Source organism: Falco peregrinus, chromosome 1 (genome assembly GCF_023634155.1).
Source record: "Falco peregrinus isolate bFalPer1 chromosome 1, bFalPer1.pri, whole genome shotgun sequence".
Lineage (NCBI taxonomy): Eukaryota > Metazoa > Chordata > Aves > Falconiformes > Falconidae > Falco > Falco peregrinus.
This window is the reverse complement of record NC_073721.1, coordinates 12,260,614-12,287,170: the sequence shown is the minus strand read 5'-3', so window position 1 is coordinate 12,287,170 and position 26,557 is coordinate 12,260,614. Positions and strand designations below refer to the sequence as shown.

The following is a 26,557-nucleotide window of genomic DNA, read 5'->3' as shown; positions in this document are numbered from 1 at the left end:
CAGTGCAAAACCAAGAGAGGCACAGGTGAATAACAGAGGGACATATTATTCACACCATGCTCGGTTGTTGACTACATATTCTTCCAACTGACAATCCCGTTCTACCTATTCTGCATCTGTCTTTGTGAGCAAAAACTCCAAGCCTTTCCAGGAAGAACAGGAACACCTTAATCTCTCTTTCTTTCTTTCTTTCTTCTGCAGATAAATGCATAATGACATTTCTAACTCAGTGGCAAAATGGCTGTCTCTGCTCACAATTTATACTATAACCAAGGAGTTCGCAGAGAGGAAGTGTTCTGCCACAGCATCCTCCCACCTAGCACCACTGCCATATTCTAGGTCCAAAGAACGATTAAACAAAAACTCTCAAGACATTATAACAGGTAGGAGTGTTAAGGTGAAATATGAACCAACTAAAATCTTCACTCAAATCATGCACAAACTTCCCCTGAAGTTTGAATGAAAAAAAGGGGGTGGGGAGGCTTGGTGACTTTTCCAACTTCTTTTTCTTTTTTTTGATAGATTTTTTTTTTTTTTTAATAAAAAGTAGTCCTCATCAGATTTCCTACTCATTAAAATAAATTCTAAAAAGGGGTATTCAGGTAAGCATCCAAACTCTTAAGTAGTGCAAACCTCCACATTTGATGCTCAGTCACCATGACTAACCTTATGCAGGTACTATTTATATAGATATGTGTTCTCTCATTAGCTCCAGCTGGAACAGGAATGAAGGATGACAACCATACAGAACATATTTATAGATACAGCGGCACTGACAACCATGTCACGTAATTGCTATGAGGTTTTTGCAACTCAAATTACACACATAACAGTAAATATTATAAAATAATGTTTGGCTAGGAAGATAGAGAATAGAGTGCAAAGTATTTCAGTTGAAAATAGTTTAGTACAGATGATTCCACCATACTCAGATAGGTCAATGTGTTTGTGCAATACAGATACTCATTTTGCAACTACATTAGCAGTTTACAACTACTAACTACAGGTTACAGACATCTGCAGAGAACTTGTCTCTTTCTGCATTTCTAACTTTACTTTCATTCTCATCCTACAGAAACAAAAGGGACATTCAGGGATATGAAATGAAATGCAAAAAGGAGATGATATGTTTAAACTTTATTTTCAAAAGAGGAAAGCGATTATCGCACTGATAGTAAAAGACATAATTTTTATTTAAAAAAAAAAAAAAACAAACTGGAAAGGACACAATCTCTTTCTTGGTAACAAAAGATAGAAACAAGAACACATGACTTTTGTTTACTTTTTTTTTTTCTTTTTTTTTTTTTGACTTAGATAGTGTAGCCGGGGAACTGTTCTATCTATTCAGAGATAAAAACAGCTTCAAAAGGAGGCGAGAAACTGAAGAATTGTAAAGCCATAAAAAGGACAGAAGCTAAATAACAAACACGCTAGATGAAGGCTCTTACTTTGTTTTGAAGTAGAACGCTGCACAAAGCATGCCCACTACGACTATGCCAAAGACGATACAGGAAATAGACAGCACCTGGCGCTGGTACACTTCTTCGCTCTCTGTGAACAGCAAAATTGAGAATTATGAAAGCATCAGAAAACAATACTTGTGAAAAGTGGATTACAGCACATCATGGTTTCACTAATGATGGACAGATAGGAGAGATTTGGAGGTCTGGCTTGGCCAGTTCCTCAACAGAATGGATGCTTCTCTGAACCTCTCATCTAGATAATGTTCATAGAGTTGTGGCCTCCTAGGAAACTTTGAGAAAATGGTTCTAATACACACTGAGATACACATAATAATAAAATTCAGGGTAGTTGAATATCTTGTCTGCCCTACATGCTATTTTTCAGCTATTTTAAGAAAGATTCTACTGTCAATAGGATAAAGAGCCCTACAACCATGGAGTTTTTCTGGCTTAAGGCAAGATCCATCAAAGCTCTCACAAGGTTCCACAAGATTCAGAGTTCTTTATCTACCCAAAAATTCTAGGTTTTTACTTTGATTGAACGGTGATTACAATGCCCTACTCCCATGTCATTCCCTGTACTTGAAGCTTATGTACAACATCACTGTAAAAAACTAATTCAATCAACTTGGATGGAACCCAATGACTACTATGCTACAATGCACCAGATACTGTTTTCATGAGCCTACTTTTTTTAAGAGAATTTTCCTTAATAAATCTCATAATCTTCTAATGAATTTTAAAACAGGAACAAAATGAAAGTAAAAAAAAAAGAGCTAAGAAAACAAGAGAAAACACTCATTGATGACAGCAGACAGAAGCTGATAGGCAATTGGAGTTTCACATGCTCAATTTATCAACAGCTCCTCGAGCGTTATATTTTACTTTTATTATTTCAACTCTTTCTCTAGTTCAAAGTGCTAACATGATAAATTGTAATTTTAAAAACTCAGTTTCTCCAAACATGCAACATACTAAATAATATTTTCATTCATATAGTTTAGGTAGAAGAGCAATATGTAGGGTTATCAAAGCACAGTACAAGCACTGTACACTGACAAACCTGCATTTCCTTTCTAGGTTTGAGATCTTCTGTGCTGACCCACCCATCAATATGAATACCAGACATGTCAAGCAGGTGATGGTAACACCAAATTCCAGGTTCATAATGTTCGGGTTTATAAGAAGAAAATATCGTGTGACAACATCAAGGTGAATCTAGGCAAATACTGAAAAAACCTACACCCAACTGGAACTTCAGTCAAATACTCTTGGTGTTACAATGACTGAAGACTATATACAGTATCCTAATCACTAGTGATTACAAATTTCTCAAGAATTAACATCACAGTGCTGTTACAAAGCATTTGAAACCTTTAGTCATTTGCCTCTTGTAAAAGCCACAGTCCTTTTTCATAAGCTATTTCAAATTAATTTACATGTACCAAATCTTTATTTCTTAATTAATTCTTTACTTGCTCACTCAAAGACCACAACAGTGATTCAGAAGCCATTTCTAAGACCCCAGCTGCTGTGGACTTTTTTCTTTTCATTTAAATTTGAAACTCTAAAAGTATTTAAATATTTAAAAATCAATATTTAAAAGTATTTAAATATTTTAAAATAAAAAGAAGTTAATACAGTAACTTACACTTTTTGCATGTCTAAAATATATCTGGAAAGGTTGTAATTCAATAGGAAATCCTGATAACATTGCAATAAAACTGATTCCAGTAGAGCTTTTGGGCCCATTCCTCATTGGCATGTATAAAATTTAGATCTAGAGAGTAAATCCTCATTGGCAATGAACTAAATGTTTGGGGTTTAAATTTGTTTGTTTGTTTTTAGTAGCCTGTGTGCACAGTTATCCACCTTCCATTTCCACTGCACACAAAGGACTAATCTTACAAATTTTGAATTCTTATGTTGAGATGGATCACTGCAAATAGTTAACGGATTATCCAGTTCATCAATTGTTAATCTATACTGCCAGAATAACAATTTCAGCACCCACTGCCTAAGACTACAACTAAAACATACATACATATGAACTGTAATTTGACTCAAACATTGCATATAATTAAAAAAATACATATGTATTAAGAGAAACTGATTTAAGTCGTGTAAAGAGGCTTAATTTTGCTTTTCTTTTAACCTAAGTCCTCATTAAATACTTTTTTTTTTTTTGAGAAATGCTGAGTTTAATGCAACTATGGTCTTTGTCAGTCCTCAATAGCTGCCACTGTCTTGTTAAAGATGCTTTAGAATACATCTTACCAAGATAAAAGCAATTCAGAGAACACACAGTCTTATCTTGCTGAAACAACTATGTGAAGATTTAAATCTTTTGTGTAGTCAGATAAATCCCTGCCACTAGCTTTCAACACATGCTGATCAATACTTTCTTTCCTTTTTCTTTATTTTGTACAGTGCATATTTAAAGAACTGCTTATTGATTAATGTTACTCCATTTCTTTAGACACCTTTGTTCATTTTTTTATATCCTTTAAATTTTTATTTATGTATTGGACTCCACCATTTTTTTGTCTCCAGCTTCTCAAAATATAACAGTTAAGTACTCTTTCAGTCTCTAATCTTCCATATCAGCTTTTTTTTTAAAAAACAAACAAACACCTTCTTGCTGATAGAAATGTAATCTGTGCCTCTGCAAACTTTGAAGGTCTTCTCGTTGTCGCCTTGATTTAACCTCACCATTGCTCTAAACACATCTAGCACAGCTGAGATCTTCTCTAGCAAAGGTGTACTGAGTAGGGCCTTTAAATAACACGGAAGGCTATCGCTAAGCATTGCAAAGTAATTTTGCTGTCACAGAACAGAAAACTGTAGAAATTCAGCCTGCAGAAATGAGAATAACTGAAAATTCCTTCTCCTTAGCTGAAGACGTGCATCAACTTGTGCATATTTATATACTGAAGCAAACTTCCCAAGGTAATGTAAAGTGTGACTTTAATTATGATGTCTCTCTTTATTCATATATATTCATACATTCCTTGTGAAGTAAATCATCTTAATTCCATTCTATTGAAATAAATACTCTAGGGAGAGGATTCCTCATTTAATGAGCAGGCAAGAAAATATTTCAGCTCAAAACCAAAATATAAACTGCTACAGATATTCCTGGATAATCCATCTGAGGAGTTAAGACCACAGAACATGAATCCCACCAAGCATTCAAATTATACAAAACACATAACCTATACCAACAGAAATACAACTGCAGACCGCAGTGCTGAAAAATAACAAAGTAAACTGTTTAGATGCAGATTATTTTGTTTAACAAAAATTATGGCAAGAAAGATCTTCCCAGAACATAAAAGACAAGACAAACATCGGACGTGAAGCCTGTTGAAAGGCTGGCTTCCCATAGACAGGTCTCCATTCACTGCGTGTCCTGTTACATGTCTAGCCTATTTTTATTTAAACTATGGATTCTTTCTTATTTTCATTGCTGCTACAGAATTGTCTCTCTTCATCTCTGTCACATCATCCCCCTGAATGTAAGCTGCTTGTGCCTTAAGTGCTCCTTTTTCTAAGCTTCTCTCACACATTTGCTACCATTAGGAAACACAGAATGACTACTGGCGACTCGTGAAAGCAAAGTTTCTTTCAGCACTCACATCACAGTCAAACTTCATCTGTCTGTTACTAACAAAAAAGTACATGCCATATTCCAGGTATGAGGATTTTGGTTTATTTTATTCTCCTGCTCTTTAAAATTTACTTTTGAAGGCTGTCATCTGTCTGCTTTATGCATGTGGGAAGACCCACTGAAGCATACACATAAGTCTTTAGAGGATTAAAAAGCACAGGGTAGACACATTTTTCTCATGATTGTTACTTCTAAAGGATATGGTAGCTTTCTTTGTGTGAATAAGGTGAAACTTGTCTCTTCTTTGTGACTTTACTATAAAAGGAAGAACACTGGTACAAGGTCCCTGAGAAACAACCATGTATGTTTCTAACCATATCATTGAGAAAAAATGTTAATTAATAGAGATTATGTTAGACTTTGTTAGCACCTACATCCACATAATCATTACTAGCCACAATTACTGGATCCTCTAGTTCTATTGTGTATTTTCTGAACTCACTGAAGTATCTTTGAAAGGTATTTCAAATATGAAGAACAGCATTGTGCATGTGGCCTAAGCAAGATGATAACAAACCAAAAATAGTAGCTTCCCCCTTGTGATGCTTATTTCAGTGGCTCTTGGATAAAATCTCAATATTGTCACAAACACCACAGAGAATGATTATTGAATAGTCAAACTGAGCCAACTGAGAAATTACCACATTTACCATACGGATGCATTACTTGAGCTTTGCTCTATAACGAAAATAAAAGAAAGAATAAATGTTCAGATGATTTTTCCTACTGAAGTTTTTACTCCCAACCCAAAACCCACCACAAACCCTAACAGCATGCAGCATTCCCTTACCTTCCTCACTCCCCTCCCCTAAATGGACCCACTCTGCATTACTGCAAGTAACAACATGCTATAGAATAAATATGGAAAGCCCAGTACCTTGCTATTGGTATGTATGACGAACAATTGTTTTCCATGTGCTTTCTCCCATCAATAAATGCCCATGAAAACTTTATGAAAATAATTCTATGACTTAGTTTTCACCAGAAAATTTAGAGATGTTCTTCACCTTTTCCTCAATCCCTGTCATTTTTGAGTTAACAGAGGAAGTGTGGCCTAATGGATAGAACATAAAACCAGCTTGTCCTCAACAAATTACAAGATAGCATGAAGGCAGGCTTTTTTTTTTTTTTCTTTTTTTTTTTTTTCCTGTCCCCATGCGAAAACTAAGGCATGCAGGTGCAGCCAAGTGGGCATCGTCACCTCTGCTGTAACCTCACCGCCACACACTTTTTTCACTTCCCGTCATTCCCTGCCCATATATTTTCTGACCCACTATTGGGCAAACAATACTGCAATGTCCTGCAGAGCCAGCACCTTGCTGTTGAGGTGAATCTCAATAGTATCGTTTGCCACTTACACTCTTACTGGTGACCTGCATCCTCAAAGTCCCATACACAACAGAGATGGACTACATGGAAACCCCATACACAACATCAAGATTTCCAATAAAATAAAGATTCCCATAAGTTTAAAGGTAAAAGAGTAGTTAAAGCATATTTCTCAATATACTTAGATTTATGTGACAAGTGCTGAACTATATACGGTATTCTAAATTTAATTCATGAAGTGAATAAAAAAAGCCTGTATGTTCCACAAAATCTGTGATTGCCTTCAGCATCAGACTTCCAACTCTCCCCAGAGTTTTCTCTGTTCTTTCACTTGCAAAACCTGCCATACAGATACACTGCCATATGCTGTAGCTTGTGCTAAGGCAGAATGATTTTAACAGCTGAAATGCTACAAGCCACGGTTCACATTTCTTTGACCGTAGCTAAGCTGAGACCCTCGCTCTTTCTGTAACCATGAAGATAATATTGCCTCTTCCATTTCAGTGAATAACATGATAGAATTTAATATGAACATATTAATCTCTAAAGGAATAAAGTCTCTGCAAATAAACCTGTCCCAGATACTTTTGCTTCAATGTCTTTAAGATCACATACTTCATATAAAATACTATGTTTTATTCTAATTCTCAGCTACCTTTATTAAGGACTGAGTTTTCTTCCTTCAACTTTTGTCCATCTAGGTAGAATTTCCCCTGTTTAAGGGCTTCAAAACAATTAGGTTCACAAATTAGGAGCAGAAGTTTGTATCTGCTGTCGTTTACAGAAAGGGCAGAGTCAAGGTTAATTGCACAGATTCACATTTCAAACTGGAACAAGAGCAAGCTGACTTCTGCTGGCTAGAGTTCATAAAGCATTTCATAGTTTCGATAGTGATTCTCTCTTGGGAAGGACCGTTCGATGATTCTGATTGTAACAAAGATTAACAAAATACATTTTCTTCTTGTGGAATACCTGTGGAATGTCCACAGCTGAAGGATCTTAATGAGAGCAAAGTGAAATAGATGTAGCCCATTATATAATTGCATGATATTATACTTTGTTTGACTACTGGTATTTAACAACTAGTGAGATCATTTTCGGCATACACAGAAGGCAGAAATGGGAGGGAAGAGTGTTCAACCTGTTTGACTGACCTATTTCGAGTACTTGATTCTACAATATTAATGCTGCATTAGTACTAGTTTTGCATGGAATATTAAAAATGAAGCAGTGAATAATGTTTTAGACTCACAATGAAAAGGGATGCAAAGGTATGTGCTCTAACCCTGAGCTCTCAACCAGCTATTTTAGGTTGGTGAGTGAAAGGTGAAAACTTATTTAAGAATTAATGAACCAAAATATCCTGAAAAATTATTTCCATCAAACACATCCTTGCAACACCCCACAAAATAAAATGAGCCAAACAGTGGAGAATGCTCTGCAGATAAGAAAAAAAAAAGAGAGGGTAACCTTACACAAGAATATCTAGTGTTGTCTGTGGTTACAAGAGGAGTGAATGTGCCAATATTCTTAGTAAGTGCTACTTTTTATGAAGTGGAAATTTGATAAGTACTTTTAAACAGCAAGGTCATGACTCTGAAGGTAAATTAATTTTAATTTCGGTTTCCTAAGAAATAATAATTTCCTTTTATCTGCAGGGAATTTGCAAGGGAATGTATCAACTATAACCACAACTCAAATCTAACAAAATTTCAAAGCCTTGGTTAAGTACATTCAGTGCAACATATTTATTAAATCTTAGGCTTGAAATAGCTCCATAGGCAGCTAAGAGATGAGAGGTAGATTTTTTATTTCTTAAGAAAAAGACCAGTCAGGAGCTTTTACGTATTTACAATTTACAAGTAAAACAATCCAAATCTATCACAAACTTGATCTATTTTCATTCTGTTTCTAAGATGGATAAAGTCAGCCATCTATTAACAAAATTCATTACCTAAGTCTCATCAACCTCTGTGTGCGTGTGCTGATTTTCCTTTTTGAAATAATCTGTTTTAGAATTTTATAGCAATTCTAAGTTCCTATAAGACCTTCTATTACTGCAAAAATACACCCAGTAAGCCAACCTTTACTACATTATTATTACATAATAGGAATAAGAATCACATATGAACCTTGTTTTTACTTTTTGATACAACCTGAATATAAATGTTTTAACTTGAGTTTGTTAAGTACAAAAGAAAAACAAATATGAAGGCCATTCTTCCTCTCTCACCCAACTTCACTTCCAGTCTGGATATAGGGGAAAAATAGTTACCTAGTTAATAGAGGTTGACAGCTAAAAACCTATGGTAATATTTTAGACAACGAGCACATTGAAAAAAACTTACGATACAAAGAGTAAAGCTGTCTAAACCCATGATCTTCTGGCAGTAATCTCCCTGCGTGATGGTTGCCTGCATTTTGGCTGATGTGTGAAAGGGATGAGTGGCAAAGGAACAGCCCCCTAAGGAACAGCAGTCCTGAAGGAGAGAAACTTGGTATCTGGTGGACAGAAAAAGATCCCACTAAAAGATCTGAAACATGTTATTTCTGTTTTACATTAGACCACTGTTGAGAACATTTCTACTAAAAACACGCCAGGTCACTGAAGAAATAGTATCATTGGTAATACAACGTGACATTCTGGGCAAACCAGCTACACCTAAACAAGATGAACTCTTGCCATAATCTCATGGAAAACTCACAGCTTTGAGATACAAAGCTAAAGACTTACTAAAGCTTTTCTTGGGCAGTAAGGATTGCACATGGTCCTATATGCTGTGGTATTTCTGCAACTTGAGTTGCAACTGAGAAATGAACAGCTCTCAGCAGAAAAGAGCAGGGAAGCAGCAGGCATTTTCAAAGAAACCATGTCCCTTTTCCCAAAAGACTGCATCATGTTGGAAATTGAGGGGGATGGGACCCCACAGCCTTTTTTTTTTTTTTTTTTTTTAAATCTCCTATTGTTCGGTGCAGAAGGTCACTGACCAACAGTGATACTCCAGTCACCAAGCCAGACTGATTCAATTTAGTTATAACTCAACCAGCCATCAGCAATTAGTCCCATAAGCAGTATACACCAGTTACTGGTTCCTGGACACCAAAAATACCTTTATTGCCAGAAATTAAACAGAAAAAGGGATTGAGAATAGCAAGAGGAAGTAGACACATGTGAATAGGAACATCCAAATCTCCACAGCACGATGACGCAGAACAATTTGCTTCCCTTGCTCCTTTGCTTCTGAAAGAAACTTTAGAGTCCAACACCTCCTCTTTGTATGCTTTCTGTTTGTGTGCAGTCACACTGCACAAGAGAGAACCTCAGCATCAATGCTGTGTGAGTTCTTTTCCTGGCATGACGGATGGCATGAGTAGTGGCATGGAGAAGCCACCAGGGACGGGACAGCACTAGCAGCACAGCAGCGGTGACTCATGTAACCAGCAGAAAATGAATAGATATGGAGTGGTACCAAAGAAGCCAACTGCAAAAATACATTGACGGAAAATCCCAGTGGGACAGCGGAAGGTTTTTAAAGCTTTGCAGCATCTGCAAGTCTATGTAGTGCAAAACCTTCTCATAGTACCATAAGAGCTAAAACTAATAGCTACTGAGCTAACAGCTAAAACCAATTGTGTTTTAGTTTCTAAAACCTCTTGGCTAACCGCTAAAACTTCATGATCTACAATCAAGTCTTACTCGTTATGTCACTTCTTCTTTCTGAGAATCACAGTTCCAAGTAGCTCCAGCTTCTACTGCAGGTCCAAGAGATGCAAATGCAACCCTTTAAACAAGGTCTTTCATCATCAGATCATTCTCGGTGACAGGACTGTACTAAGTCAGCAGGCAAGGAGGGCATGCAAGGTGCTCATAATTTAGTTTCACAGCCAACACCAACCAAGCAGACAGGGTGCACAGTTTCAGCTACCTTTCCATTGACAGCACTGTTGACGATTCTCATATAACAGTTTGGAAAACATTTGAAATTTAGGTACGAAAATCCACGTAACTAATACTTTATAATAAAGTCTGAATGTTACCTGCTGGTCTTCCATTGAACAAATACATTTGCAATATTTTCTTTATTGTACAGAAAAAAGCTTCTACTCTTTCACAGATACACAAAAAACTACAAAGCATAATTTGCAAAAGCTTAAAGATTGGAAAATAATATACTGTGTTCTTTCTTTTTTTTTAATTAAATAACATTATTTCCAGAAGGATTTAGTTTTGGTGGGGTTTTTTTGTTTTTTGTTTGTTTTTCAGTGGGTTTTTTCTTGCTGTATATTCTTCAAGGCTATCAATTATTTGCCAGGTCCTAGAGACCTTTCATACCATAGGTTTCCCACAGAAAGTATTATTTCCTTGGTCTCTCTCTGACAGGGTATGTTAGCTCCACAATTCTGTATAACAGTCTTAAGTGGAGGGGAAACGGTATAGTATGCTGCTCCAGAATAATGACTCACCCTTTTTCCTATCTTAATTTTTGGCTGCTTCTTGGCACATCTCTTTATCTTTCCTCCCCAGTTTTGGCATCTTCCTTTCTGTTATTTTTTTTTTTTTTTTTACTGTAAATCTTATAACCAAACACAGTTCCGCATTTAAAAAATATCTTTGCTATCATGCTTCCCCCCCACACCATCAGCATGAAAAAGCTTCCAAAGTGAAAATTCCATTCAGCATTCATTCTTCTTGTAATATAACCTTCTAATTCTGCAAAGTCAATACTCAGCCGAGCTGTGCCACTCTCCTGAGGCCCTGGTTCAGCCACACTTTGGGCTGGTAAATGGAGGAAGCAGAGGGAAGGACATTTAGACATAAGCCTTCTGCATGAGTTATTGTAGTGTATCAGGTTTCTTAAAATATATAATATATATACAGACTAATCCAAAGACTGTTAAGTACAATAGGTGTTGGATCAGATACATAATAATTGCACTTTGAATAACTCCATAAAGACACTTTTTGAGAGGTTTATTACATAAAAATATTATGGCTTTATAATGCAATAGCATTTAATCCTGCCATAGTAATTCCTCAGCTGATGAGGGTTGTTATTCCTAAGATCCTAAGCATGGCTAACATCGAATATAATAATGTCTTAATTTCCCAGCTGATATTTTATTTGATCTCTGAGCTTGTATTGCTATTATCAAGAAAGCCCTGTCACTGGAATTTCCCCCACAGGTGAGGCTCCTATGTTCTAATATCTCGCTCACTTGCTAGTATTGAACATTCCACTCAAATCTTGAGCTAACATCAAAGATGCCCAAAGTACATTTGACAGTTATTGTTGATGGCTACATTGTCAGGAGCTCACAGTAAGTCAAGCAATGTTATAATTAAGTGCCATCTCTGTTTTGACTGCTGCTGTTTTAACCTGGGTGCTTTTATAGATTTTTTGAGGTTTTTTACAAAAATACGGTGTGAGCAGTGACAGAAGAACCATAGAAAATAATCATTAATAACTTTGAAATATTTTTTGCTTTTCTTCTTCATACACTGAAACAGAAACGTGGTGTTCTGCCTGGGCAGGGTTTGGAGGGTGATGGCATGGATAAGGACAAGGGCTTACTCAGCTGCAGGACGGTGTGACAAAGGACACTGTGTTACTGCTGAAGTACAACAGTTTCTGAACAAGACTCTGCAGGCACAGAACTACAGATTTTATGCATTGCCTTTGGTTTGTTCCAAGTGCCAACTCCTCGACCATGCTTCTCCTTACAAGCCAGTGCCCAGGGATGTATGTAACGGCAAGGAGAGAGGCTGCCAGAGGGAGTCAAAGAAGTGTCCTTCTTCAACAGAGCATTGTGTCGATCTTGTGTTCACCTTGAAGCCACCCCCACTTAAAGCTCCCAGATACACAGAGGATTAAGGGACTGTATACTTGTGCACCCATTACTTGTTCTGCTGATTTTCTCTACCTTGTCCACAAGACAGTGGAATTCAGAGAGGTATCTGGCTTGGTGTGCACTGTCCCTCATCTCTACAGTTGTACCAGCATCCCCCTCACCTTGTCACAAAATATTCCTGTCCCCCAGGTCCCCATCAATGCAAATGCATGTTTGCTCATATAACGACTACAATGCTCAAGTCTAGGCTGGTTAAACCATCAGACAGAAAACCAGACTATGTTGGCAGAGAGAAAGAAATAAATATGGTGACTGTAAGCTATACCCTTCCTTTAATCCTCTAGGAGCTTTTGGCCAACATGAGGGATAATGCATCCAGATGTTCATACTGAGCAATGATGGTAGGTGCTCAAAGTCCTACTGATGTGAGTAGCAGTGTTAAGACACGATTAAGCCCTCATCCCACAAAACGTCTAGCAGAGCACTCCCTGTGCTCACCCACGTTGAGGGATCTGCTTCGTGTATTTGGCAGAGGCTGAAGGTAGGCAGCAAGCTGCCAGAACTGAGTTGCTCAAGTGCCAACTTGTACGTGCATACGACTGCTGGGACTGCCGCCGTGCAAACCTTATCGCCTTCCTTTGCTTCAGAACAACTGAAGGGGAGGATTAAAATCTTTAGCAGCTCACATATTGCATGACGTCAATAATACATCCTATATGTGTTCCCAGTTAAAAGATAAGTGCTTAAAGTAGTTGAGAATACAGTTTTACTTATTCTCATAACTCCTCTTCCTGACTTCCCGACAGATATATACAAAAAGCAATATATAGTCCAATCTCTATAAATTCCAATCTATATAAATTAATATGTTTAGGTGGGTTTTAAACATGTGCAAATTGTAGCTCAAAGTGATGCAAACACATGCCTAAATGTAAGCATGTACCTAAACATTTTTTACTAATCTATTTTTAAATTTCAAAATCCCTTAGGCTGATTTATTTTCAGGAGTGAAGCACACAAACTGTCAGAAAAAATCCTTAAACTTGCCACTTCAAAAAGATGCATGGCTATCCAAAACCATACAGTGCAACATAATTTCTTATAATCTACAGAAGAATAAGAAACTAAACTCACCACTAGCCAAAGTATTTTCAGAATGACACATGCAATGAATTTAAAGTTAAAAGTTACTTAAATAAATATCAAACTATCTCTGACTCTGAGGAGGTTATTGAGAAGGTGGAGCCAGTGGCACTTGGCAGGAGGACAAGACAAAACAGACAGGATTTGAAACAAGAGTGTTTCCCACCAGATATGTGAAAGAACTTCCCATGAGGACAGCTGACTGGTAAACCAGGCTGCCCGATGAGACCCTGCAGTGTGCACCTGTGGAGGCTTTTGGAACCCAGCCAGGTGACTAGGGAGCTTCTGAGGTCCCTCCAAACCTCATTTATTTTATGACTGTGTGGAAGGGAGCAGCTTTACACAGTTGCTGTGTGGCAGGCTTGAAGGACATATTACACCAAAGTCAAACATTCTCAAGTGAAGCCTGACTGGTGGTACCAGTAATAAACACTTCCACACAGTGCCTGGGTGGGTGTTACAAGCCAGGAGCTGTCATACATGATAGCGATGCTGGAAGCACAGGGCAGCTTTTGATGTGCTTTGGTAACACCTCTGGTCATGATTTTTATCTAAAAATTGCAAGTGGAAATAGTATGCTAGAAGTAAGCACTACCTCTGGTTCATCCCAACATTTTAGCATAAAGCTCACTATGCCAGGCAGTCACAGCAAAGTGTTCTCTGATTCATGCTTTATACAAGAGCTTTCTATACCCCTCAGCTTCATGTCTTTGAAAAACATTCACGTTATTTTCCGTGGCAGTCATGATGGACAGCTTCTGACTGTAGGGCCAAGTGGGTGCCAAGCCCTGAACAAACATGCTGAAATATCACAGCTCCGAGTACGGCTTAATGAAAAGAATAAGCAGACTTGGAGAGGCTTAACAAAACAACCCAAAGAAAGGCAGCTAAATAGCATGCAGTAAGTTGGACTATTTGGGCCTGCCTGTGACCCAGTTTTCTCTTCTGCCTGGGCGAGACATACTTTGAAAAGCTCGGATAGTGCTGAGCAACCAGGAGTGGGCTGACAAGGAGGCAGGAGGAAACAGCTGCTGCATTGCCATGGCATGAAAGCAAAAGGTGAAAGAACACAAAAGACTAGACTGCAGAAGACAGTGCCATTTGCGATGCCAATGTCGTGGAAGAGGTGTGAGAGTTCATGGAGACGGCTTTATGACTGCAACTGAACATTCCACACAAAAAGGCTTCCTTGCTGGACAACCTGCTGCCTGTGGCTCTGAGATGTTGTTCTTTGCCCTACTTCTCACGTTACTTATATGTTTTAAAATTATATGCTTTCATACTTCCTAGCAACTTTAAATAGTTATGTCATTAATTTAGGAAAAATCCACTTTGCAATATTATCGAGGAGGCAGCTAGGTAAGATCTCTGCACATCTTAACAGTCTTTGAGTTTTCCCTTTGCTGTCAAGTGTTGCTAAAGCCAAGGAAAATGCATTGCCTTTCCATGTTGCTCTTCACGCATCCTCTTTGAAAACTCCTATCTGTTTTTTCTTTGTTGAGCAGGACTAGAGAGGAAATTCCTTCAGATGACCCTTCTTTCCGCATTATCTTAACAGTATACATCTTACACCTACTCTAAGAAACAATCAGAACACATACAACTCATCAAGTTGCCAATATATTGCCATCATCAATTTCAATTTTCACAGTCCTGTTGGAGAATGCAGAGGTGGTATGAAAAAATGGTCATTATGAACTAACAGAAATTAATTAAATAAATAGTCATGAAAAAGGTAAGGACTTACCGCTTCCTCAGTTGCTAACAATGCAGGAGACATCAAATCTCAGTTTAGATGTCTCTTCCTCTAGAACAGTTCTGTTTATGTTATATATATAACAAATATATAAATACATATGTCTATATTGCATTAATAAATGGGAACCAGATTCAAGAACCTGCCAGACTGACATTCTTCAACGCCCAACCCTTATCACTTGCAGCTTTTATTAAGACTTTTTGGGTATTTCCACCTTGTTTAGACTTATTTTTGAGTTAGAAACATTTAAGCAGTGTTTTTGGATGGATTAATCTGGGAAATCCACCTGCTGGGACTCTTGTGCAGAGTAGAGCAAGAATCACTAGGAAGAGCAGGACTGATTCTGGTCAACTTTGCAACATGCAAGAAAATTTCACTGCAAAGTCAGAGTCATATGGGTGTAAACCCAGAATGGGCATGACCTACCATTACTGTATGTTGGCTGAAACAAGATCTGTCATTCACATGTGAGCTTTCCTCTTGTATTTTGTCTCAAATGGTTCTTATTGAACTAAAAAACCATTACCAGGTATTCTTAACTGGCACATGGAATATCAAACATTCCAATAATGCAGAATCAGACCTTAGAAAATACAGTTAAGAAAATCAACTACCAGCTACGTGTCCCAATTAAGCAAAGCCTTCACTGGTCATGTGTCTAATAGGTAATGCTAGATTTCAGCTCATTAGGAATAGTTTCACAGAAGCAACTGCAATATTTGAAAAAAGCAGGTATTTTCCCAGTTAAAAAGTTTTATCAAGTTTTATTCTTCAGATAAAAAATAAACAAACTGCAATGAAGGCTGTCATCATTTCATTATTAGTCAGAGAAGAACCACAACCCAGGAGTAGAAAAGGAACATTGCAGATGCTTTTGAAAGAATTTGTCTGCAAAATTTGTTTGTGAAACTTTATAACATCCAATATCACAAAGATACGAAAAACACTCCTCAGATGTAAGGTTAAAATTTACCCTGGATCAAAGCCCACCCTTCTACTTTTTCTAGCTTAGCACTGGCTCACTATCAGGAAACTGTTCCAGAGTGTCTGGGAAAGGAGACAGAACAGCAAAATCATCTGAAAATTGGGATGTTTTGGAAGTCTTTAAGTTCTGCTGAATTCTACTGCTACCTTAGCTATCTTATTTAAGTTCCTGTGGTTTATATGTTGCAATTACATACACACGCTAGGATTTTCCCCAAAGCTTCCTTAAGAGTTAAAGAAAATACAGAGCTTGCTAATTAATCTTTAATATTAAATGGGTTAAAATTGACAGAACAAATTTGTGGCTGGCTAGGTACAAGTGATATAAATCCCTCTCCTATGAATAATGAAGCAGAAACTTCTGAGACAGAGAAAAGATCTCAAGGTTTAAATTCCTGTCTAGAGGCATCTGGCTTTGCTTTTTTTTTTTTTTTTTATTACACTTCCAGAGCCTAAGAACAAAAATTTTCAGATAACCAATTAAGAGATGCATGCAAGCAATCCTCTAATTTAGGGAACTAGCTAGTGTGGGGATGAAATAATTAAGACACAGAAGAAAGTTTTGAAGAAAATGAGAAAACTTGACTTCTCAGAGCTTCCCACACACATACTGGTCACTTCTCATGATACTGAAATGGAACAGACCTTTCTGCTAGCATGTCTGTAAATTCATTAATTGTTTTTCTATCAATGAATAGAGGTTGAATGATGTGCACATGACACATATGATATGGACATACGTTGGCTTCTCTTTCAGAAAGGGTGGAGCTACAGAACACTGAGCTAAACACCGGGGCTTTTCCAGTAGGTATTATCATGTTTTTATATCCGTCTGTCTATCTGTCCATCTATATAGCTACACACATGCACAGAGGTCTGTCTCTAGTCATTCTCAAGTGCCCTTGTTCCTCTGTACTAAAGCTCCTCTGGCAATGTGACTCCATGACTAATAATTAGGCCAAGTTTAGGTGATGGAAGCAAGTACTGAGGCAAGATGAAAGCTAACCTCTAGTACAATCAAAACAAGTAGTACATTTCCTGAGAAAAGTCAATAGTCCCAAAAGGCATTGATTTTTTTTTCAGTAGGACAAAGTATTTCACTCCAAGTCTTCTTTTGCATCTTCAGTGAACTCATAAAATATTTTCTTCTAAAGGTAATTTTTTATTCTCTTAGTTGAGTGAAGAAAGACTGAAGAACTATTTTAATTTTAAAATCATAATGTTAGTTGAAGTATGGGTTGTTTTTTCTTTCCTGCTCTTCCTAACATCAAAATCATATTTTCTTTGTTTCATAGAAACATATATTATATTTCCATGGCTAACAAAGTTTTGCACCTGTACCTAGCACAGTGTTTCACATACTTTTTGCATAGTACTATTGTTTATATCTAGTCCTTAAACTCTGTAGAACATATGAATAGACTGTATTTAAGGCAAAAACCTGTAGCACTGCCTTACAAGATGTCATTTCACAAATCAAAAAGTAGTAAAATATATTTCTTGCAGCCTCATACCTAATATGCTATAATTACACCATTATATTGCTTGTACTTATAGTATGAGGAACTCAGCAGTGAGATCAACAGTGAATTTATGTAACATTTTCGTAAAACACCACATTGGAAGACAAATCTGCCTAAGCAAGAATCCTTTAACATCTTAAACTAAAAGCAGACATTTCTCACTTTACCACCCTACACTAAGGAACAATAAAGAAAAAAATAATCTTTTACTGATCATCTAAATTTTTTACTTCTTCCCGCCATTCCAGCACTACCTGGGAAGTCTCTCAGGTTTAGGAGAAAGACAATAAAGGACGATGCCAGAAATGCCTCCTTAGAAAAAACAGTTCTTTTTCTAAATAAACTCCAAAATATAAACTTTCTCACTAGCTCACGTACATATGTATTTTAAAGGCACGCATCATACACTAATGTATCTTACCCTATTTGGTTAACATTACACTTGTTTCTTTCCTAAATTACAAATACCCTTGAAGGCAAAGCATCAGTAAAATTAAGTTTTGTAGGTACACAGGAGGATATAATCTGACTTTCTAATGTCTTCTAGTCCTGTTATTCTAAAATGTCCTATCTACCTAGTTTACAAATCAAAATACACCTTGCTTTAATACCAGCTACTACTCTCCAAGTAGCAATGCAACTCTCTCAGGAATAATGTAACATTTTATGTTGAAGTACTTTACAAACTTATTTCAACCTCTCTGTATAAGAGCTTTACCTATTGTTAAAATTACCGAACATCTAACCAGACCTGTCATAACCTTATCTGCTTTTTAGTTATACAGAAAAATAGGATGCTAGTGTCTTACAACAAATCAACTAATTATAATGAATTAATGATATAGATCTCTTTTTTCCTATTTCTGGCAGAACAACAAAAAATCTACCTATTAGAATACAAAGATGCTGCTCTTTGGGGGGAAATAAAAATAATTCATAGTTGAATCCATGTTTTATTTCTCTTTAATCCAAACCTCTGATTTCTGTATAATAATCTACTGTCTTTTATATATAAAAAATAATAAACAGCTGCAATAACTTCTAATATAAGACGACAGTCCTGAAGCTTCCAGAAATCATTATCTATGTAGCTTCATATTTAAGAATTCGATTAAATAGTTTTGCTTGGTTTGCAACCAGGCTGGGTTGTTTTGCTATAGATGTCATCTCAGGACACAAGAACCTTGCAAGAGCTATGAATTCAACATGGCTCCTAAACTTTATTTTTAAATTTAGTGTTTGCTTTATTTATTATCACCAATAGCTTTTCTTTGCTATAGATTTTTATTCAGTATCAAAATTGTGGCCCTAAAGCAGCCGGTTTATATTATGATTCCAGTGAAAAACTCTGGTGGCCGAACAACTCTGTAACCTCAGAAGATCCCTTTAAAGATGATAAAGAAGAGCACCTGCTTCTCCATAACAGGCACAAACCACTCTTTCATACCATAATACTAGCGATTATATAGGCATTCAGCAATGCAACCAAATGCAATCCACTTTTTTTTTTTTAACAGCACGAAATACAAGGCTTTTCACATATTATAAAATGTTCAGATATGAAATGAGGCAAAAGCCTTTTAATGTTAATTAAATAGCCTAATGTTAGCAATGGCTCTGCTATTTAGCAGCTCATAGAAGCTGCAATGAAGGAAAAGGAAAAAATGTCTGAATAAATCTAATCCTAATAAATTTTACCTCCTCAGCCAAATTGTACTGTTAAACTTTCTCAACTGAAACATTTCAAAGTCTAAACTTTCTCAACTGAAACATTTCAAAGTCTATGGGAAACTATAAATACCACCATTATATAATTTTTTAAAATATCTCCATATATGTATAAAGCAATGCCTAAGCACTACTCACTGGACTGCTGAAGACTGTTAGATGCTCCAAAAAATAATTCTCCAGAGAAAAACACAGCATGGAAAGAAACATTGTAGAAATTTATGGCCATATGACATAAGAGATGTTATGAAGAAAATTATTTTTTACCTTAAACTGTAGCAAGTCTTATCAGGTAATAAAATACAGAGCTATTTAAGTGAACTGCCAAGGGAGGAAAACTTTAGACAAATGCTACACCAGGGACATCAGGTTTTGTTGCTATTTCTGTGACGTTAATACATCGATTACAACTTTATTCACTAATGAGCAGTAATTACCACTAATGAGCAACTGAAGCTATTTGGGTGATGCAGATAATCAATTTACTTGGCAATACATGGTAAACTACTCTGATAGTATTGAATAGCGCTTCTTTCTGTTAATTGAAAAAAAAAAATGAGCCCCCAATACCAACCTATATGCTAATTGAAGAGACAGAGTAAAAACTGAGTTCATGTATTTTACTGAAAACTGTACTTTACATATATTTAGAGATACTTGTTATCTCATATCCTAATTACTTTTAACTCAGCAATTATTGCACTCCATTCTGGTAAGATGTACATATCATCCTTATTTTTTTTTTTTTTAATGCAAATGCTCTTTCAAAATTGGGTATTAATTTGTATGACCTTTTCAATATTTTTTGAAGAGCAGGTTGATTAACTAAAATTGTCTCTAAATATTTGACTAAAGAAAGAAGTGAATTTGCTTCGGTTGTATTAATCCGATTTTGTTTTCCCTGTGAAGATCTACCGCTTGCCTGCTTTAACAATTTTCTAGAACGGCAAGTATTGAAGTAAATTTTAATTTGTTTTCATTTAAGTTCCTAAGACATATGTTTCATACAGTATGTAACAGAACATGGTAAACACACTGTTTCCAAAAATCAAAGCACAGAGATCCTGCAGAATCTCTTCTAGGAAGCTGAGAAACAACCAAGTGAACACAGAAAACCCATTCTTTGAAGAGGAATATACATTCCCAGCCATAGGGTTTTCCCATATTGAAAAGGAAGCAGTGCCCATAAAAACTCCTGTGGTTAACAAAGAAACGAGTGAGAAAGATCCCATCCTGCTACATCCCTGCTTCTCTCCCATCTACTGTCTTCTTTGGCACAGAGGTAACATTCATAGCCTGCCTCAATGTCTTCTCCTGTAATAGGTTTCTGTACCTGCCAAGTGCAAGGCTTGGTTTACTCCCCATGCAGATGGATATTTTAATGGCAGATGAGGAAGTCCTCTGTACAGCATCCCAGGGATAAACACCATCAGCTCCCTTCGGCCCCAGGGCACATGTCCTACCAGTGATTCCCCATCATCATGCTGCTACTCCATCTGAGTACAGTTAGGAGGAACTTGGTGGTTGAGGAGAGAAATTTCAGTTCATAATTTAGGGAGCACTGCTTTATACTGAGGATTTCACTTAAGTAGTACTTTAGATATTATTCAGTTAAGCTCTTGACATCATGATCAATGGCATCCGATCAACCCAGTTCAGATATTTTAAACACCAATAACTGGTTTTTTTTCTAAGAGCTAAATATTTCTAAGAGTGGAAATACAATAGAGGAAGTGAGGATTTGAGATTTAAAATGGAAAACACACACAAAAAGATAATGATGTTCTGTGAAATGTTTGCTCAACTGTTGTTAATGTTAGGAGCAATTTGGACATAGTCAGTAAACACCAATCACTGCCAGGGTTAACTCTTCAGTGGGATGGTAGATATTGGTACTGCTGATATAGGGAAATGATTCAAGCTAAATATTAAATGAAAAACATGTACTCTCTAGTTTATGGTACTGTTCAGTAGTCCCAGGCTAGTGGGATCTATATTAATTCTCACAAAAATGTGTCTGGTAAAGATCACAACAGCATTTGAAGCTTTGTGGAAGGAAGAGTGGCGAGTTAAAAAGCCAGAACTAGTATTTATGTAAGTTGTCCCAAGCTGGGACACTACATTTTCAGTAAAAAACTGTAAAGCAAACAGCCTACCTTTCCTCCCCAGAAAACTTAAGATCTCAAACTTCAGTCAAAGCTTCAGAATTAGTACCTCTAACTATTAATATATAAATATATACTTATGGTGAAAGCATTTAGCCTAAATAGTTAAGATGAGCTTTTCCAGGAAGACTAATGAATGCTTCAGCTGCATTTTGGTTTAAATTAAGTGGCTAATTTATGTTGTGCTTCTTTGTTAACTGCTACTGATGGGCAGGCACAGTGGTGTGGATGCAGAACAGCAGCAACAGATTCTGCACAATGTGATTATTCACCAGTAAATGAGACTGCGGACAGACAAATACCACTTTCACTTAAAGCTGTATTAAAGTGCCTTGTATGGGCATTTTTAGTAAAAAATGAGATGGTAGCTCCCAAAGTGATCACTGGCAGTGTATGGTTATGAATGTTAAGATTCAAAACAGAGAAGCTCTATTCAGCAGCAGAAACTCCAAATTCTGCCAATGGGCTTTTTTTTAAAAAAAATAAGGTAACAATTTCCTTTCAAATAATTAAATCCTCTCAGATGCTACCAGGGTTCACTTCTTCCTTCACAAAGCAAACTATTCCCCTTACTGTTTGCAAGACTAAAGAAAAGTAGCCTGACCGTGTGTCAAAGACACTGAGAACTTTCACAGACACACTGTTCCCAGTTATAGCTCAGACTCTTCCAGGCTGAATAAAAAGAATACATGACAGGAAATAAAATATGAAAGTGAACTTCAGGTTCTTTTCTGGTTCCTGGTTGATCAGAGGAACATATTCCTATGAAAAAAATAACAAACCCGAGAGGAAAATATTGCACCCCTATTACTGGATCAGTTCTGATCTTTGATTTCAGTCTGATGTTAAAAAACCCCATACATCTGTATGTTTGCGGTGTCAAAACCACATTATCTGAATAGCACCTAACAACATGTACAATAAACTCTCTGGGGCATTGAACACAGTTACCTTGTGCTTAATGCCCTAGATTCTCACTCTGGCACCTACACACTATACAAAACAAATAAACTATTACAAAGATCTAAAACATTTGAGGAAAAGTGGCAATAAATCTGTCTCCCCACCTCAAGTTCAATGAATATTTGTCAGCATGTACTCTGCAAGTTCAGAAAAAGCTGACTAGAAGATAAAAGGTCCTGATAACCTTTAAAGCTCTACTCTATCACTGAAAAATGAAAGTTACCCACATAGGTCTCCAATGGATTAGCAGCTTCGTTGTGTGCAAGCCCTCCCCATGGCTTTTCATTATATTTCATAGTCACTTAAGCCTTTTCCTAATAAAAAGACAATGCCAAGGGTGGGATTATGAAATACTCCAAAGTTAAGTTGATAACGGTTTAATTAAATGTTGCTCACGAACAACATTTCTGGCACGACTCAGACAATAAAAGGGAAAAATGAATGCTGTAATTGCTTCTTTTGCTGCTTTTTCACAATCTTCTGAGATGCTCTTCCCATGACATTGCCTTTCAGAATGCGCTGCAGAAGATCTAGTTACATGACATGGTTGCTCAAGTCAGTTTTACACTGAGCATGAAGAAGTCACTGTGACACTGGATTTGGTATGGAGCAGGCTCTGCATGGTCAGATTTTGTCTGCTGCTTTTTAATTAAAGCAAGAGGGGCAGGTCCTCAAAGGGAGTAAGTAAGCATAGCTCTGTTGAAGCGAGTATTTATCAAGCCTTCTCGCAATGTCAACAGCAAAATCTTCTTATTAAATTCCAGCTGTACTTTCTATGGTGATGAACATATCTGTACAGAGAAGGTTCATGACACTTCTTATCAGCAAGATTCATTCACTTATTAAAGAGACTTAATAAATGCACACTTCTTTTCTGTATTTCTTTAGATGTCGCTTTATTCTTCCATGCTGCGAGTACAGTACAGTTTGTGCTCCATGCACCATGTAGCATGCTTTCACTCTACAAGTCATCAGTGATGAATAAGCAGATAAATGGTTTCCCTAGTATCTCCTTCATTATAAATTCTGCAGTGTCCTGTTTCTTATATGTTATATTCTTTCCATATGTAAAACACCTCTGATTCAACATCAGCTTGGAAATTTTACTTTGATAAGTAGTTTGGGGTCAGTGCCTTAAAATTTCCTGTTGTTGAAACAGGAAAGTTAATGATGTTCCAAAATGTGCTATCAAAATGTAGCATCAACTATTTTCTGTGAAAGTTATGGAGAGGAGTGATTAACTTTACATTTTCCCTTAAAACTGGACTGCTTTTATGGCTTCGAATTCTATAACACAATAATCTTGTATGTTGAAAACCTATAAAGCCTTCTGGTAAATATTCAACATAATTATCCATTAATAAAGCCCAACAGATAATAATGATACACTTAGTGTTAAAACTGCAGTACAAGAGGTGTATATATATATGTAAGAGTTTTACCTGGGCAAACTGGACATCTAAATAAAAGAATGCATAGAGTCACAAAAATTAAATAAGGAAAAAAAATATGACTTAGTTTTCAATAACAGAAATACCTATAAAAAGATGCACAAATAAGAAATACTATCACATGAAAAGTAAAATGAATTAAAACTCAGTATGAAACTTTGCATTTACAAGGTACCATGCAAAGCCATGAACTGCTCTGATTCAAACACTCCTACTTCACCTACAGAACAGCCAGAAAAGCATTCCTTGTGTTTGCAAATGCAGAAACTTGCAGAAATAGTTTGATGTACAACAGGTCACCATCCACACTAGAACAACGTGCATTTGTCTGCTAATCATTTACAAAAAGGCACATTTTATTGATGTTTCCCCCCAGACTGACACTGATTTTCTGACTCAGACTGGCTGTAACACTTACTGAATTTTTTCCTCAACAAAACACCTGGCTACACTTTTGCCATGAGGACCTTCATTACCAGACTTCACTTTTAGGGTAACAACAGGAAAAAAAAACTTTTTCTCTACAACAGAATCACAATGGTTCACTGGAGCACTGCTCCCTTTCCAGCTGAGTATGCTGCCTCCTGAACAGCTGAAGTGGTTTCTCGTTTTCTTGAAGAGGCGCTGAATTTTCCTGTTTTTAACTTTACCTTTCCTGCCTACATCAGCCTCTGTCTTAATCGATTTGACGTACAAACATGGGTCAACAGGAGGAATTACAGCATTTTACAACCCCCATCCATCATGCTCCATGCTGAGCAAACAACCCTGGGAAGTAATCCAGCAGATGAGGGTGTTTTTCAGACACTACTTGTCTCCTTCCTAAAAAGCAGCTAATTAGCAGTAGGTGCAGAAAGGCACAGCAGCAAAGCGAAGGGCTCAGATGTATCACATGCAGTATTTGGGACGATAGAACATTTTCATTGTATTCATAACAAATGCTCTTGGAAACACCAAGTGTAATGGTAAAAGTTACTGTAAAATAAATGGATTTTGCTTATTTTTATAAAAGTACCCCTGTGGTTCAGAACACAGCTTCAATTGTTTTTTTATCCCTACCTAAGACAAACGAGGCAGATACCAGGGCATACACAGTCATAAAGGAGCAATCGGTGCATATTCCCTATCAGGCAGTTACGGAGATGTGTTATGCTGAGCCAGAAAGTATCTATCAGCAGTTTCACAAAAAGGCTGGCAACTCTGCCTGCGAGTGCTGAACCTACTACGACCATTAAAATACCTACCTTGTATACCTACCTATGACCTACCCTTGGAGGTACATGTGCACGTACTTTGGCATGTGTGGCAAGTGGGTGAGCAGCTCAGCTACTCAGCACAGCACTTGTGCCTCTTTAGGAATACAAGCACAGCTTCCAAAGTGTTCTTACACCACAGACTGGCAAGAGGAAGTCAGAAAGCTGCTGAGCATATGGATGTTTTGCTTCAAGGAAGGACGAGGACATAAAAAGGCACCCTGCAAAGCAGTTGGGTACTGTTATTAAGTAACTGCAAACCCTTCTACAAAGTCCTCTAAAAATCAAAAGGCATCCTTGTATCAGTAAGTTGCCTTCACCTCATCCCCCTCCATTCATAGAGAAGGAAGTAAATTTTAGGCTATGGTTGTCACAGCATGGCCAGACCTTGCAGGCACTGGAAGGATCTTACTTTCTCTAGCGATGGACTATGTACGACCAAGTTCATCTCGGGCGCTGAGGTCTTCGAATTCAACAACATTAAAATAATGAACTGCATAACGTCCTACTGGGATGGTACTTTAGATTTTTAGAGTAATAACAAACTAATTAACCAAGAATGATTAAATTTACAGTGAGAAACCATTTTCCTTGGTAGTATTTTCTAGTAGTAGACATCATGAAATGGTTCCTTCCTGCTTTCTGTTCAGAGAACAGAAACAAGCAGCAGAGCATCCACAACGCAACTGTCCATATTAATAGCATTCTTAAGGGAAGGAAAATGTACTTTCATAAATCCGTATAATTGTGCCTGGGCAAAATGGGATGTGTTATTAGATGACACATGAATACATCAGTAGGTTTGATTAGAATGACAGTACAGGGATTCTTCTGTGTGTTTGTGTATAACACATAAAAAAGTAACTTTAATTATATGTTTGTGTAGATGCTTTAGCAAAAATAGAAGGTAGAATACGGAAACAAAAAACTCCAAAAAACAAAAGAGGAAACTATACACTAGATAGCTAGCTTAGGTATTTCCACAGACAAAAACCCCATAAGTTCAGTAATTTTCTTTTAATAACTTGGTTTCATTTTACTTGATTCGTATTTTAGACCACGAAGCTTTTGATTTTAGAACGACTCCTCTGAGATTTTCTGTCAGGAATTAAACTTTGTTTCATCTTACATAGTCATGTGTTTACAGTTAGCCACTTAACAAATATTCATAAGGCGTAGGTGCATTTGCAGGTTGCATCTTTCACTCCCCCACCAGTGTAAAAGGAAGCAGGTGCAATGATAAAAGATGCACCATGTTACAGAAACAAACCACAAT

At 36.9% G+C, this 26,557-nt stretch overlaps 1 protein-coding gene across 1 annotated transcript in view; it reads right to left on the bottom strand.

Moving 5' to 3' along the window:
- Window positions 1–26,557, bottom strand: part of NRG3 (neuregulin 3) — a 418,813-nt gene that overhangs the window by 28,732 nt on the left and 363,524 nt on the right. The window contains exon 5 of the mRNA XM_055791158.1: window positions 1,449–1,551. Within this exon, the coding sequence (XP_055647133.1) occupies window positions 1,449–1,551 (103 nt within the window). The remainder of the gene's footprint in view (window positions 1–1,448; window positions 1,552–26,557) is intronic.